Source organism: Parasteatoda tepidariorum, chromosome 2 (assembly GCF_043381705.1).
Source record: "Parasteatoda tepidariorum isolate YZ-2023 chromosome 2, CAS_Ptep_4.0, whole genome shotgun sequence".
NCBI lineage: Eukaryota > Metazoa > Arthropoda > Arachnida > Araneae > Theridiidae > Parasteatoda > Parasteatoda tepidariorum.
In genome coordinates, this window is record NC_092205.1 from 59,225,461 (window position 1) to 59,241,469 (window position 16,009).

General features: G+C 26.2%; 1 protein-coding gene across 2 annotated transcripts in view; it reads right to left on the bottom strand.

Annotated features, from left to right (window-relative positions):
• Nucleotides 1–137: 137 nt before the first annotated feature.
• LOC122273063 (apolipoprotein D-like) overlaps nt 138–16,009 on the bottom strand; it is a 21,965-nt gene continuing 6,093 nt past the window's right edge. Inside the window, exons 3-5 of one of the 2 annotated variants that reach the window (XM_071177643.1) lie at nt 14,890–14,975; nt 12,810–12,905; nt 138–390 (exon numbers count right to left, since the gene is read on the bottom strand). In XM_071177643.1, coding sequence (XP_071033744.1) covers nt 266–390; nt 12,810–12,905; nt 14,890–14,975 — 307 coding nt within the window. In that variant the 3' untranslated portion in view covers nt 138–265. Of the gene's footprint in view, nt 391–9,753; nt 10,601–12,809; nt 12,906–14,889; nt 14,976–16,009 lie in introns of those variants that run through there. The other variant, XM_071177642.1, reaches the window with a different exon arrangement.

The window sequence follows — 16,009 nt, forward strand, 5'->3', positions numbered from 1 at the left end:
AAATATGTGTCAAAGGTGGTATTTACATAACACTCTGCTAATCTCTATTAAACTTTTTTATAAAGCTTTTTAACTTCTATAAGCTTTCCTCAGATTTTGTTTTACTGTGTTTAAAATTCAATAACAATATTCAAACATTTTTAATTAAATTTTATTATTTCATGATTTTTGACAACATCATAAATGACAGAATTTAATAAGATTCCATTAATTAATGTACTCATACTATTAATTTTTTTTATCCTGAAAACGATTATAATTGAACTTAACAATCTTGATCGGTATGAACCAAAGTTTTGCGATCAATATTGTTGTCATCCAATAATTTATATATGTTCTCCTTTGCAGTTTCTTCTAAAGCTGTTTCTCGAGATAGAATCCATACAAATTCTGCAAGATACACACATTAATGCAATTTAAAAGTGTATTAATAGAGAGTATTAAGAATAGAATGATTCATTCAATTATAAATGAATTAATAAAAATTGGATCATATGACCTGTATAGTAGCATTTTTTAATATTGGAAATTCAAATATGTTAAATTCACAAATAATAAGATCTTTTTCAGAATAAGTTTTTATTCATTTATAAAAATATGAGATGTAATTATAATATTTTTTAAAACAACTTAACTTAATTTATTATTTTTTACTATTACTCACTTTATTATTATTTAATTTATTATTATTTTATTTATTATTATTTTATTTCTTATTATTTTATTTCTCATTATTTTATTTCTTATTATTTTACTTATTATTTTATTTCTTATTATTCTATTTGTTATTATTTTATTTGTTATTATTTTATTTATTATTATTTCAGTTATTATTTTTATTTATTATTCTTTATTATCTAATTTATTATTGCTTATTTTATTATGATTTAATTTATTATTTTTTAATTTATTGCTATTATTTTCTAATAATAAATATTCAAAGTATTATCTTATAATAATTTAAATATTTATTATTAGAACATTATTATTAAATTTATTATGCGCAGACCCATTAACTATAAGCTTCTCATTCATTGAAAACCTGCCAAAATTAAAACATAGATTTACAATTAAATATAATAATTTATTATTTATCATTTTATAATTTTTTCGCAAATTCATTTTCGCCTAACATTTCAACAAAATCATGCTTTGCTGAAATGCTTTAAATAAAACCATCTTTTGACCGGCCTTCCTCTTTTCTTTCGGCCCTGGCACTGCCCCTTGAATATTTTCTTAGTGCCTCTGTTTTCTTCCATTCATTTTTATAGTCCACTTACTCTATAAAAATACAAACTCGTATGCATAATTAAATGAATAAAAGCAAATTCTGAAAAATTCTTTAAAGTTTACCTGGAACGCTCAGTGTACTCAATTGAGGACAATAAAATATAATGTTACATAAAAAGAAAAGGAACAGTAGGAAACAAATTTGTTTAGCGCTATATATTGAACTATACTCTTAAGAGTAAAACTGTAATAAACGAAATAATTTGCCTCAATTTTATTTGATAGGACAATACAAAAATAGAAGAGGTTTGTGTGAGGCTAGAAAAATCACAAAATGGCGATTCTAATAACAAACCAAATATAGCACCACATTTATCAAAAATATGGAGATATGTTGATAGTGCTGCCAACTATCTTCCCAAGAAAGAAAGAGCATTTCTAAATTAAAAATAAAAATTTTACATCATGTTTTAGGGACTGTCCTCAATTGAGGACAGTGGCCGTTAATGAGCTAAGAGAAAGTAGTGAGTTTTTTAATTATTAAAAAACAAATTTCTCACGATATTAGAATTTTTTGCTTATCACTACAGATTACTTCAATAATAAAGACTAGAATTTAGCTATAATGAATCATAGACCAACCTCCAGATGCAAGTTGAGGTATTTCATCTGTTATGTTAGTAGCAAAATCTTGCCAAAGTTGTTTTATCGTCATGTAAGAAAATTCAGTTAAAGGAGAAAATGAAACAAGTAAAAATTGCTTCATTATTAATTACTTTGACAATTAAGCTTGTAATTTTCTTTTATTAAATATTTTCCTCATAATTCTTCCTTATTTAACTTTCAGAATAAAATGTTTACCTAAAACGCGAATTTTTATTCAAACTCTGGAAAATGAAAAATCGTGAGAGAACTCAAAATTTTATACTTACTGGTATTATATTTTACTTTCAACTTTGCAGGAACATTTTTATGAGGTATAGTAGCTTTTCCTTCAATGGAATTCTTTTTACCTGTCCTGTGATTAAGATGAGAAAATTATATTGATAATTGTTTGATTATTTAATAAAATAATGATCCAGAGGAAATCTTGATGACAGATGGAGAATGAATATCGTACATTTCAGCAAAAATTAGTTCATTTGCTGGTAGTCTAATACAAAATCGGCGAAAGATTAGATCCCTGTCGCTTTTTAACTAGATACACTTTGAAAACATTTTTTTAAATATTTAATTTAGTCCAAATATTGCAAAATCGAGAACAGAGGTGGAGCTCATATCGTCAGTTTTAGAAGTATACTTTGAAGAAAATAATAAATGCTATGTAGTTGTCATTCATTATCGCTGAAATAAAAAAAAATTGAATGGTGTTTGTTCTTCATGTTTGCTTTATNAATTGAAATGCCTTCTCACACTTTTAAATTCACATCCTGTCCTTAAATCTATTTTTGGCTCAACTATGCATTAATTTAAAGCAGGACATTTTTCCCTTTAATCTTCTTAGGAATCACTCGACCTATTTCATAAACCAATAGTAATTTCTAAGATTTCCCTCTGTCCCTAAATTGAAACATTTTACGAATTTACTTTGCAAGATTTTCCCTAACATATAATCGTGAAGCACAACTTTTCGTGTACTTTCATGACTGCTCTGTCTAATAACTCTGCTCTGTCTTTCATGACTGCTCTGTCTGTAAATAAATTTTGCACCCTCCTTCCCTGCCTAAGACCTGTTTTAATCCATCCTCTCGGCAACGACGTTATAAGTCGCCAGGATTAAAAGGTCGGGAAGGGGGTACGGTACATCGAAGATATGTAATATCTCATTAAAATAATAATCTTAAATTTTGAAAATAAATCAACTTCGGAAGAGGGTACATCAAAAATATGGAATATCTCATTTATATGGACAGTGGAAAATTTATCAGTCAAACTCTTGTGTTCATGGAATTGTGTTCATGGAATTTCAAAGCACTTTCATCTATGATGTTGCGGTTTTCAAAATATCTTCTTGGACTAATTCGAACTTTTTCAAGAATCCTTTGTGGAATTTTTTTTTACAATTCTCATAAAACAAGTTCTTAAATTTTCATTGATTAATAAAGAAAAAAGCACTCTTGTAAATAAACAAAAATCACAGATTATGATTTTAATTTTTCTTCTCATACTTGATGTTTTAATTGAAACAATTACTTTTTATACATCGATCGTATTTACTGTTGAAAATTTTTTTTCCTGAAATTTTTATTTTCAGTAACCTGATTGTTTTGATTGGCATAAAAAATGCTTGAAGAGATTATTTTTATGTTTATTGCTTTGTGTGTCATAGTTTCTATGATTTATTGATTAGTAGAATTTATATTTTTGGTTTACTATAGTGTGTAGGGTTAAGATGAAAATGCCATTAAATTTTTTCTCTCCTCTGCAACTGCAATAATTATTGAAATTCAATTTTAATATATGAATGCAATTACGTTGTGGCAGATTTTAAGCAAAGAAATGTTAAAATTAATACAAATAATTTGGAAAATGAATAAAATACTTGTTGTTAGAATTTGAATTGAAATGTGAAGCCAGACATTAATGCTTGAGTCCAACGTTGGTAAATAGTTCATAGCTCAGTTTCTAGCTCAGTAATTTTCATTAACAAAGTTTCTTATTGCTGAGAGTCAATTCCAACATAAAGATAAAGTGACCAAACACAAATTAAAAAGTAATAGTAACAAAATACACTTCAAAAACACGTTTAAAATAGAAATAAAAATATTAGAATAATGAGTGCTCGATTGTGATAAATTAAATTACCAATTAAGATCTCAGTACAAAAATTACTTAAAAAATATCCGAACCGAAATTTTTGAAAAAGAAAAGAAAAATTATGTCCGAAAAGAAAGATGTAAACGTAAACAAACAAAAGGTAACTTGCAAATTAACCAAATTTGCACTTCAGAATAAAAATAAGGAAAATGGCTAGATCAGTCAAAAATTAAGAACTGATTTACCTTAATACCATATTAAATTTGAAAGCTTGTTTTGGATTTCAATTAGTGATTAATAGTGTTAAACGAGTTGCAATGCAAAATCTGAGAAGATTGATCATCTTTTCTGATTGAAAAACAATTTGTCCTGACGCATTTTTCCTGAAATCCGGGTTAATGACTGTAATAAAAATACCAAGAAAGAAAACAAAAGTATAAAAAAAAATATGGAAAGTAGAATGGAAAGAAAAATAAAAGAGAGAAAAGAAAAAATTTTACAGAAAGCAAATTTCGGACATAAGAAAAAGAAAAAAAATTTCCCGGATATTTTGCTATTAAAGTGATAAATATGATAGGTAAATAATAAAGTGAAATAAAGACAATACTGAAATTTTGGACTTCACAATAACAACCACTGTGTCATTTTTTATTTTATTTTGTTTTCAAACAAGGTAAACAATACTCAAGTCTAATTTCAGATTGTAATTTTTCCTGTTAAACTGTTTTTTGTATTTTATGTTTTAGTTACAGCATTTTTGAAACTTTTTATAATCTTGATTGAAGAGTTAACTTAAATTGTGTTATTATGAAGAATACTTCGTATGGTGAAAAAACTGTTGTTATCTTCAAATAAAAGACTTTTGAAACTGAAAAAACTGTTAAGTCAAAAAAAAATTTGAAAATGAAAATTTTAAATATGCAGATAATGCTACTGCAGATTTTTAATTGTGTTAAAATTTTTACCAAGAGCACAAATGTGTATTTTTTTTTACAATTCATTTATCTTTTATATAATGTTAATGTTAAAAATTTGATTCCTTTCCTTTTAATTGTATCACAGGGAAAATTTTGCAAATGTATTATTTTTAAAATTTTTAGATATTGGTTAAAATTTTTCGATGAGGGCGGATGTCACATAAAAAGCTTCAATTAATATTTTTATGTTAGCTTCTTTGTTATAAAACTTCATCCTAATTAATTATTCGAATCGAAATGCTTTCTCACACTTTTAAATTCACATCCTGTCCTTAAATCTATTTTTGGCTCAACTATGCATTAATTTAAAGCAGTTCATTTTTCCCTTTAATCTTCGTGGGAATCGTTCGACCTAATTCATAAACCAATAGTAATTTCTAAGATTCCCCTCTTTCCCTAAATTGAAGCATTTTACGGATTTACTTTGCAAGATTTTCCCTAACATATAATCGTGAAGCACAACTTTTCGTGTACACTTTCTGCTCTGTCTAATTATTAATAAATAAATTTTGTACCCTCCTTCCGTGTCTAAGACCTGTTTTAATCCTTCCACTCCCCAACGACGTTATATATATATATATATAATATACCTGAATTGTTTCCGCCGTATTTAGCCTATATTTTTGTAAATATACTTTTAAAATTGTTTTAAATGTTATCATTAAAATAAAACTCTTTCATTCATTTAATTTTCATCGCTTTGAGTTTAAAAGTCTGGAATTATTTGGTTCGAATAATGGAATTCGTAACCTGAATATCTAAAATAAAAATTACCAATGAACGTTTTTCTATAAGAAATTTTGGCCAGTTAATATTTTAATTAGATTTGAGCAAGTAGCTTGAGAGAGTTGCAGGGTAGTTATGCATTGTTTTCGTTTCATTTTACAGTATTTGGTTTTTCTTTATTTGTGTGTTCTAAAATTCTTCTACGTGCTAAAAGTCTTTCCTAATCTAGTGAAAGTCTAAAATTATTTTGTTAGAGTGCTGTAACTTTTTCCCCGAGAGATCAAAATCATGGATACTAATATTAATTTTTCTTCGGCATTTGGATTTTTTGGTTTTCGAGGTTTTCATTTTCATGTAGAGCAAATACAGGTTAGTTCCTTCAAAAAAAGTCCTCCACGAAGGCAGATTTCTCGTGATACTTGATCCAGGATTTCGCCTGTCTTCTGGATTGGGTGTAAAATTGCAAGGCTACGGAGTTAAACATAAGTAGTCGAAAACTTGAAATTGGATCGACTGTTCAACGACGGTCATAAAATAACATAAAATTATGTGCATTTTATTTAAAAAATTCAGTTAAAAAGTTCTCGAGATATGACGAAACGTGAAGAAAAAAAATCAACAATAAAATTTGGGAGTGCTCGGTACAGTAAAGTTGTAGTTAAGTATAGGGATAATGGTTAGATGTCGAAGGTATGGTTTGTTAATGGCAAAGGACGAATGAAAAAAAAATGATTTATCTCCCTGACCATGACCATCTATAAATATCTTTTGCTGGACATTTTTTGTAACATCGTTCTATGGTGTTGCAGTNCCACATAAAACTGGAGTGAAATAAATTGTTTAATTGAGAGATCACATTAAGTATTTTGTTTAATAACAAAACTACATACTGTAATTATGGTAAGAACAATTAAACTAAACTACTGTTTCTAACAATAATTTACTGATTTTCTTTTTTATGCGTTTTTAGTTGTCTTATGTGCTTAAGAGAATCAAGAAATAGTTTAGTTTAAGATAATCAAAATTTTTGTTTATTTCTTGGATATTTTTTTCTAAAAATTTAAGTGAATTGAAATTATTCAAAATATTATTTAAAACATTTATCGTCTTTTATTTCTGAATAATTTTTTCCCTCTTTGTGCTAGATTGAGTGAAATAGAATAAAATCAGCGAAAGAAATTACATTAAAAAATGACTAACCTTGCTGACATCAAAATTTTGCTTAACTGGTACATCAGGGCAACCACCTCCACTTACTCGTTGCGCAGTAACTAAGCCAATAGTTACTACTATCAATGTTAAAAAGAGAATTTGTTGCATAGTTATTCAATGGAGACAAACAAGTTACTGTACTTTTCTTCTCAATCCGTTTGAATACTAAGTTATCGATCTGATAGGAATATTATCTGTTTTTATGATATTTCGCAGGTGTTTATAAAGACTTATATAAGTCCATTACCTTATTATTTCTTTTTTAAATTTGTGACTATCATGTGTAGTTGGTCCTCAACTTAAAGAGCTTGGTAAAATGACATGATAATCGCGTCACGAATGTTTTCCTTCCTTTATACAAAAATAAAATACAAAAAGGAAATTGTAATAATTGTTGTGAATGATGAAAAGACGTAATTGTGTTCAATAAGTTTATTTAGAATAAGCTTATAAATATTTTATGTACTGAGAAAAGCATAATACATAACAATTACATTTGACTGCGAAACTAAAGAGGGAACACCTTAGGTACCTCTTTCATCAATTATCTCTTCAAATGTTTATGCATAATTATGCTCAACTTACCCCCAATCAATTAGACAAAAGTGTTCTTAAAAATTTTATTACCAGCTTAAAGCAAGAGACCCATTTCGTGGCTGCACGACTCTGCTCAACTCTGCATGCTATGTTCAACTCTATACCCTTGTAATTCTGAACCCAACCCTGATGATAACGAAATTCCTGGTTCACACATTAAACAAATTAGTTTTCGTGGTGGACTTTTTGATACAACTAGCCTTATTTGTGTCAAATAAAGAGGAAAACCACGGGAAGCTCTCATGGACACGGATGCAAAGGAATTTCAACCAGAGATAATGAATAACGAATGATGAATAATTTCTTACAATCTTCCTGAATAATGAATAAAGATTTATTTATTAGTCAGAAATGTTTCTTAGAAATAATAGAATGAATTATTTATTATTTTCAATCATTATTTATTCATTTGTCAAGAATAACTGAATAATTTTTACTACTCAACAGAAATGGGCACTGAATACTCTAATTGACTATGATTATGATAACTACAAATAAAACGTACATGGTAATAAACTACTTTTAATTATTTTTATAAGTTATAAATAACGATTTCAGATAAAAAGTGATTATGATTACCTGTAATCACAACAAGATGCGATAAATGGTGTACGGTTACAAGTGACCGAAATCTTTTATTTTAAACAATCAATGTAATCAATGTGTAAGATTATAAGCAGTCATTTTAACCAGCAATCATATTGTAAAGAATAATTGTAAAAATAGTTACTGCACGAATACATAAATATATTGTATATACATGAGCAGTTAACTGCTCTGTATTTTTATGCGTATAGATACACGAGCAATCACTGTACATAAATACTTTCATGAATAAATTAAAAAAGTTGAATGCTTACATACATTGTATATCCTTACATAGTATATAGTATATCCGTTCTTACGTATAGTGTATGTTCAAGTGCACATGCATACGTAAATAGAACACACAATGCATGTTATTTCGCATGCATGTTCGCAAAGTTTCTTTAACTTCCCTAGAAGTTTTTCGCGCATTTTCGCGATTCACTGTTATGTAAAACGTTTTTAAACTTTTACATTTCACCAAAAAATAGACTAAAAATATCTTTTAAAAAAATCTGCAGTTTTAGGAGCAAATTCAATTTTAGAAACCCTCCCGAGTTAGGCAAGATCGAGTATTTGTATAATTGCAACAAAACTTTGTTCCCCAGTGTTGTTTGTATTTAGTTTTAAAAACCGTACGAAGAGGGAATATATTTCAAAATATTTATTGCATTATTTTGTATTTTAGAGAATTTGTGGATCTTGTCCCGTCAGAGGACCCTCAGTTCAGAAATAAAAGAGCAAAAATACAGTGTATTGGACACAAATGCCATTAATAGAAGGAGTCTCAGACCAGTACCTCAAGACAATTGTCAGGCTGCAGCAAATCCAACGGAATAGTGAACGACACTTGAAATGCCTTATAACTTTTTGAAATGTACGATTCCGTGTCCATTAACTTATTATCATAATCACTATGTCTGCTGGCAGATGCTACTAGAATGTAACATTTAAGTTATTTATTTAGCGTTTAGCATGTTGTCCTTGTTGTACAGATTAAGGATCATTGTTCCTGTAAAATTTTTACTGTCACTTTATGCCAGTTTTAAGACCACATTTTGATAGATTTAGAATGAAATACTGCTCTAACTTTTTAGTTTGAGAACCCTTTAACATGCAGAGTGCCCAGTAATGATCATATTTAATGAATATTTTTATTGTCTTCATTTTAAATGAAGTAAAAATAGTATGCACATTACGGGTCGCATGCAAATATTTAAGCAATAAAAAGCAAAATGGCGATCGCAATCTGTTAAATCACTAGTAGGGAACTCGGATCTGAAAATATCAAATATATTTGATTGCTGGAAAAAACAAAGATGAGTTGAGAGGTGATTATTAAAAACATCATGATTCTTTAGGCAATAAAGACGTTTTGACGTTTTCATCCTGCCTTCCTCACAAGTGATTCTAAAGATTTCTATAGCTTGCTTTTCTTATTAATTAACACTTCCATTATGCATACTTTCTGTCTTTATTTTAGTCAAAAAACTTAAAACTGCGCATTAAGGGTAGTCGCTATGAGACATCCTGTTTAATTTTTCACCTACAGAATTTTAGTTTATTTGCAGTACCTTTCTAAAGTAATAAACACTTTTGTGTTCGCACTTTATTATTAGGAAACTTTCTTTTGTATTATAAAGTACACAGCTTATTTTTAAAAAAAATATTTTTTTAAATTTTTTATTGACTGCAAAATGTAAGAACTCGAGTGTCCCCTACTTTACAAATCAGAAAAATGAATTAAATATAATTATTCCTCTTTTTAAGCATAGGATACATTCGGAGACATAAATTAGTATTTAAGCTAGGAAAGAATTGAAAGCATCATCGCAAATGAACGAATCACTACTGGGGATTGCTGTATCAAAATCATAAAAATTCAAATCATGAAAAACAGAGAGAGGTCAAAAGGTTATCAATCTAAACACCTTCAAGTTTCTTAAGGTGTTTAGATTAATTACCTTTGGACTAAAATCAAATTGGTATATAGTCTTGTTTTCACCACTGGCGATTCAATGTCGTTTTCATCATTCCCTACCTTAAATTTTAATTTGATTCCTCCTACTCTATTTGCAAATTTATACATATATTTTAAATTTCATACTATAGAAGGATTCTAAAAATATGTGTCAAGGGTGGTATTTACATAACACTCTGTTAATCTCTATTTAACCTTTTTTAAAGCTTTTTAACTTCTATAAGCTTTCCTCAGATTTTGTTTTACTGTGTTTAAAATTCAATAACAATATTCAAAATTTTTTTAATTAAATTTTATTATTTCATGATTTTTGACAACATCATAAATGACAGAATTTAATAAGATTCTATTAATTAATGTACTCATATTATAATTTTTTTTATTTATTTTGAGAACGATTGTAATTGAACTTAACAATCTTGTTCGGTATGAAGCAAAGTTTTGCGATCAATATTGTTGTCATCCAATAATTTATAAATGTTCGCCCTTGCAGTTTCTTCTAAAGCTGTTTCTCGAGATAGAATCCATACAAATTCTGCAAGATACACACATTAATGCAATTTAAATGTGTATTAATAGAGAGTATTAAAAATAAAATTCAATTGTATTTTTATGTTATAAATGAATTCAATTATAAATTAATAATTGAAAGTCGGATCATAGGATCTGTATAGTATATTTTTATATTGGAAATTCAAATATGTAAATTCACATATAATAAGATCTTTTTCAGAAGGAGTTTTTATTCATTTATAAAAATATGAGATGCAATTATAATATTTTTTAAAACGACATAACTTAATTTATTATTTCTTAATTTATTATTATTTTATATATTATTATTTCATTTTTTGGTACTTTATTTATAATTATTTTATTTATTATTATTTTAGTTATGATTTTTTATTTATTAGTTTCAACTATCTAATTTATTATTGTTTAATTTATTATTACTTAATTCATTATTATTTAATTTATAATAATTTAAATATTTATTAATAGAAAATTATTATTAAATTTATTAGACTCAGACCCCTTCACTAAAAGTTTCCCATTCATTGAAAATCAACCAAAATTAAAACATGGATTTACAATTAAACATAATAATTTATTATTTATCATTTTATAATTTTCTCCCAAATTCTTTTTCTCCTAACATTTCAAACATTTCGTCCAAAATCGTGTTTTGCTGAAATGTTTTAAATGCTAGACGAATTCGAAATTTTTTCCCTTTTGATATAATTTTTCTACAGCAAGTAAAAAAATAGTTACTTTTACGTACGATGTTTTAAATAAATTTGTTTTTTAAATCGTTGAATGTTTTTTTAAGACATTGCATTAAAATAATGTTGTTGTTTTTTGTAAAAAATTCGATTTTCGAATGTGTTTTTATGAAAATAATTAATTATAATTCAAATGTTTTGCTTCAAATAATAAATTTTTAATTTTATGTTGTATTTTTTACACTTAACATAAAATAATTAATATTGACTGGCGTTTTATAAATATTTTTTTTTCACAATCGTCGAACACATTCCTTATTTTTTGAAAACAGGAAATAATTAGAAAGTAAAATTACCTGCTTTGAAAAGACGTAGTACGCTACGGCATGAGTAGACCACAGAATATTCATCGTAATCAGTATCCAATACCCAATAGTTGTCCGAAAGTAGCACTTAGGAAGAAGAAAACAAAGATTTATAACGCAAATTTTGGAGAAAAAATCACAGATTCTAAAAACAATTGAAACAATCAATATTTNAATTCAATTGTATTTTTATGTTATAAATGAATTCAATTATAAATTGATAATTGAAAGTCGGATCTGTATAGTATATTTTTATATTGGAAATTCAAATATGTAAATTCACATATAATAAGATCTTTTTCAGAAGGAGTTTTTATTCATTTATAAAAATATGAGATGCAATTATAATATTTTTTAAAACGACATAACTTAATTTATTATTTCTTAATTTATTATTATTTTATATATTATTATTTCATTTTTTGGTACTTTATTTATAATTATTTTATTTATTATTATTTTAGTTATGATTTTTTATTTATTAGTTTCAACTATCTAATTTATTATTGTTTAATTTATTATTACTTAATTCATTATTATTCAATTTATAATAATTTAAATATTTATAAATAGAAAATTATTATTAAATTTATTAGAGTCAGACCCCTTAACTAAAAGTTTCCCATTCATTGAAAATAAACCAAAATTAAAACATAGATTTACAATTAAACATAATAATTTATTATTTATCATTTTATAATTTTTTCACAAATTCTTTTTCTCCTAACATTTCAAACATTTCATCCAAAATCGTGTTTTGCTGAAATGTTTTAAATACTAGACGAATTCGAAATTTTTTCCCTTTTGATATAATTTTTTTACAGCAAGTAAAAAAATAGTCACTTTTAAATGCGATGTCTTAAATAAATTTGTTATTTAAATCATTGAATGTTTTTTTTTAAAAACTTTACATTTAATGTTGCTGTTTTTTGTAAGAAATTCGATTTTCGAATCTATTTTTATGAAAATAATTAATTTTAATTCAAATGTTTTGCATCAGAAAATTAATCTTTAATTTTATGCTGTATTTTTTACAGTTAACATAAAATAACAAATTTTGGTTTGTGCTTTGTAAAACTTTTTTTCACGAACGTCGAACACGTTCCTTTTTCTTTTTTTTTTTTGAAAACAGGAAATAATTTGAAAGTAAAATTACCTGTTTTGAAAAGACGTAGTACGCTATGGCATGAGTAGACCAAAGAATATTCATCGTAATCAGTATCCAATACCCAATAGTTGGCCGAGAATGGCACTTAAGGAGAAGAAAACAAAGATTTATAACGCAAATTTTGGAGAAAAAATCACAGATTGTAAAAACAATTGAAACAATCAATATTTTTGTACTAAGACAAATGCTTTCAGATTTTTAACTATTTTATGAAGAAAATTAAAATTTATTTAAAGTGATATTCTGGCTTTAAATTGAATCAGTAAATCTTTAATATCATGATTAATCATTTTTAACGAAGTCTTTTAAATTTGGGTTTAGTATTTTGTCAGATCTGATAAGAAAAGATTTCGGTCTAATATTGAATTTAAAGAAAGTATTCATTTAATGTTTCACAGGTCCAGCATTAATACTTTTCCTATATGAATTTACTCATTTAATTATTTACCTTCAAATTATTTCAAGAACACTTCAGATGGAATATGTGAATTATTTAAACAACTCCTTTTGAAATATTCCAGTTATTACGAAAAAATTCACACATAAGAAGAAAATATAAAATAACGTATTAACCCTCTGATGCAGACGGGACTCGGGTGTCCTTTTTATTTATATTTTTTTTTTTGACACGTTAATTTCAAGCAAAAATATATATTTTTAATTATAAAAAGCAGTCTAATAACTATTGAAAAAATCTGTTACATTACCAGAATTATATTACTTCTAAAATACAAAAGTAGTTTGGAAACTTTTTTATTTTTATATATTCATGTTCAAAATTTTATTAATAATTGATTTCAAAAACTAAAGCAATTCTTGTTATGAATACCTGTTTCTCTTGAATTTAAATAACTGCAAATAAGAGCAAATTTGAAATATTATTGTTTTGGATGTGAGCCGTGTTTGGAGGATTTTATCTTTAATGCGGAAAATGATACTATTGTTTCATGAATAATTTCTTAACCATAAGTTATTAAAATTCTAGATATAATATTTTTTATTTATTTTATTATTTAAAATAATTAAGTAATGAAAAAAACATAAAAATGTTTAATAAAAATTTTGTGTCAAAGGATTAAGAAACTCATATATGTACATAAAAACTAATATTCTTGTTTAAATGATAGAATTTTCTGAGATAATATATGAAAGAAATCTACGCGTAGATTTTTGTTAGAGTTTCTTTGTCTCTTTTAATCATGGCACAAATAATAGTTTTATTATCATTGAACGACGAGCTGGAAGTTATTTGTTTTATAGGTGATAATGAACAGCTATAATTAGATTTGAAATAGTGTTTTTAGCTACTTTTCAAATAAATGATAAAAACAATAACTATTTAGCATATAAAGTTACTTGAAAAAAAAAACAAACAAGTAAAATTCTAAAAAGCTATGCGTAAAGCAAAAGAAAAAAAAAATTCAATTTTCTTTACTATTTTTTTCTATTGCTGTTCTTATTTTAGCATCGAAAAACTTTTAATGATAAGCATGTAATTATAAAAAATATTAATAATTTTCAGTTGGGTAAAAATCAAAAATCAAACATAAACTCTAAACGTTAAGTTTAGTTTATTATAGTATGCGTAAACCAAAATCCAAATATTTAATTACAAAAATTTACAAATTTATTTGTTGTGCACTTCAAGGAAAAATAATGAGTTTTTTTTTATTTTAAAGAAACAAATTTCTCAAGATATTAGAACTTTTATCTTATCACTACAGATTACTTCAGTGATAAAGACAAGAATTTGGCTATTATGAATCATAGATCAACCTCCGGATGCAAATTGAGGCATTTCATCTGTTATATTAGTAGCAAAATCTTACCAAAGTGGTTTTATCATCATGTAGGAAAATTTAGGTAAAGGAGAAAATAAAACAAATAAAAAATTGCTTCATTGTTAATTACTTTGACAATTAAACTTGTAATTTTTTTAATTAAATATTCTCCTCATAATTCTTCTTTATTTAGCTCTCAGAACAAAATGTTTTCTTAAAACACGAAAATTTTTATTCAAACTCTGGAAAATGAAAGATCGTGTGAGAACTCTAAATTTTATACTTACTAGTATTTAATTTTACTTTCAACTTTGCAGGAACGTTTTTATCAGGAATAGTAGCTTTTCCTTCAATGGAATGTTTTCTACCTGTCCTGGGATTAAGATGAGAAAATTATATTGATAATTGTTTGATTATTTAAAAAAATAATGATCCAGAGGAAATCTTGATAAAAGATGGAGGATGAATATCGTACATTTCAGCAAAAATTAGTTCATTTGCTGGTAGTCTAATACAGTAATCGGTGAGTGATTAGATCCCTGTCGCTTTTTAACTATATACACTGTGAAAACATTTTTTAAAATATTTAATTTAGTCCAAATATTGCAAAATCGTGAACAGAGGTGGCGCTCGTATGGTTTGTTATAAAAATATGCTTTGAAGAAATTAATAAATGCTATATAATAATAATTTATTATCACCAAAATAAAAAAAAATTTGAATGGTGTTTGCTCTTTATGTTTGTTTTATTTCATGACTAGTGGCCATTTCGCAAAATTTTTAAATAACTTTTTTCATTATGGGATTTATTTGAAACTATTTTCAAAGGAAAAAAGTGGATGTCTGCTTTAAAATAATCGAATTCCAAAAAATATCGACATATATATATATACAGTCAAACCCCGCTATAGTGAACACGGTTTATAGTGAACTCCCGGATATAGTGAACGAAATGTTCGGTCCCGTGCCTTGCTATACACGTGTAATGTTATTTTTTGTGGATATAGTGAACTAATAAAGTGAGGAACTTGGATATAATGAACTTTTTTCTGTCTTCGAGTGAATTTTTTCTTCACATTTTAAAAATAATTTTGAAATGTGTACTTCAAAATAAATACTTATACTGATTTTTAAGACCATCCATAAGAGTGGAATGTAGCGATAAGCATTTTTTCTGGTTTGCCTCTTTTATCTCACTTTTCTATCCCTAAACAAAGACCAACCCAGGCAGATGTATGGACAAATTTTTCTCTGCATCAGCTAAAGATCACTAACTTTTTTTGTACGCAAAACGAAGAGTAATTTAAATAAGAGCAAGTCAACGCAGTTTTTGTTCTTACGTATTATTTTTCAGTCATTTTTGTATTTTATTTTATTGGTCATTTATTTAAATATTGTGTAATAAAA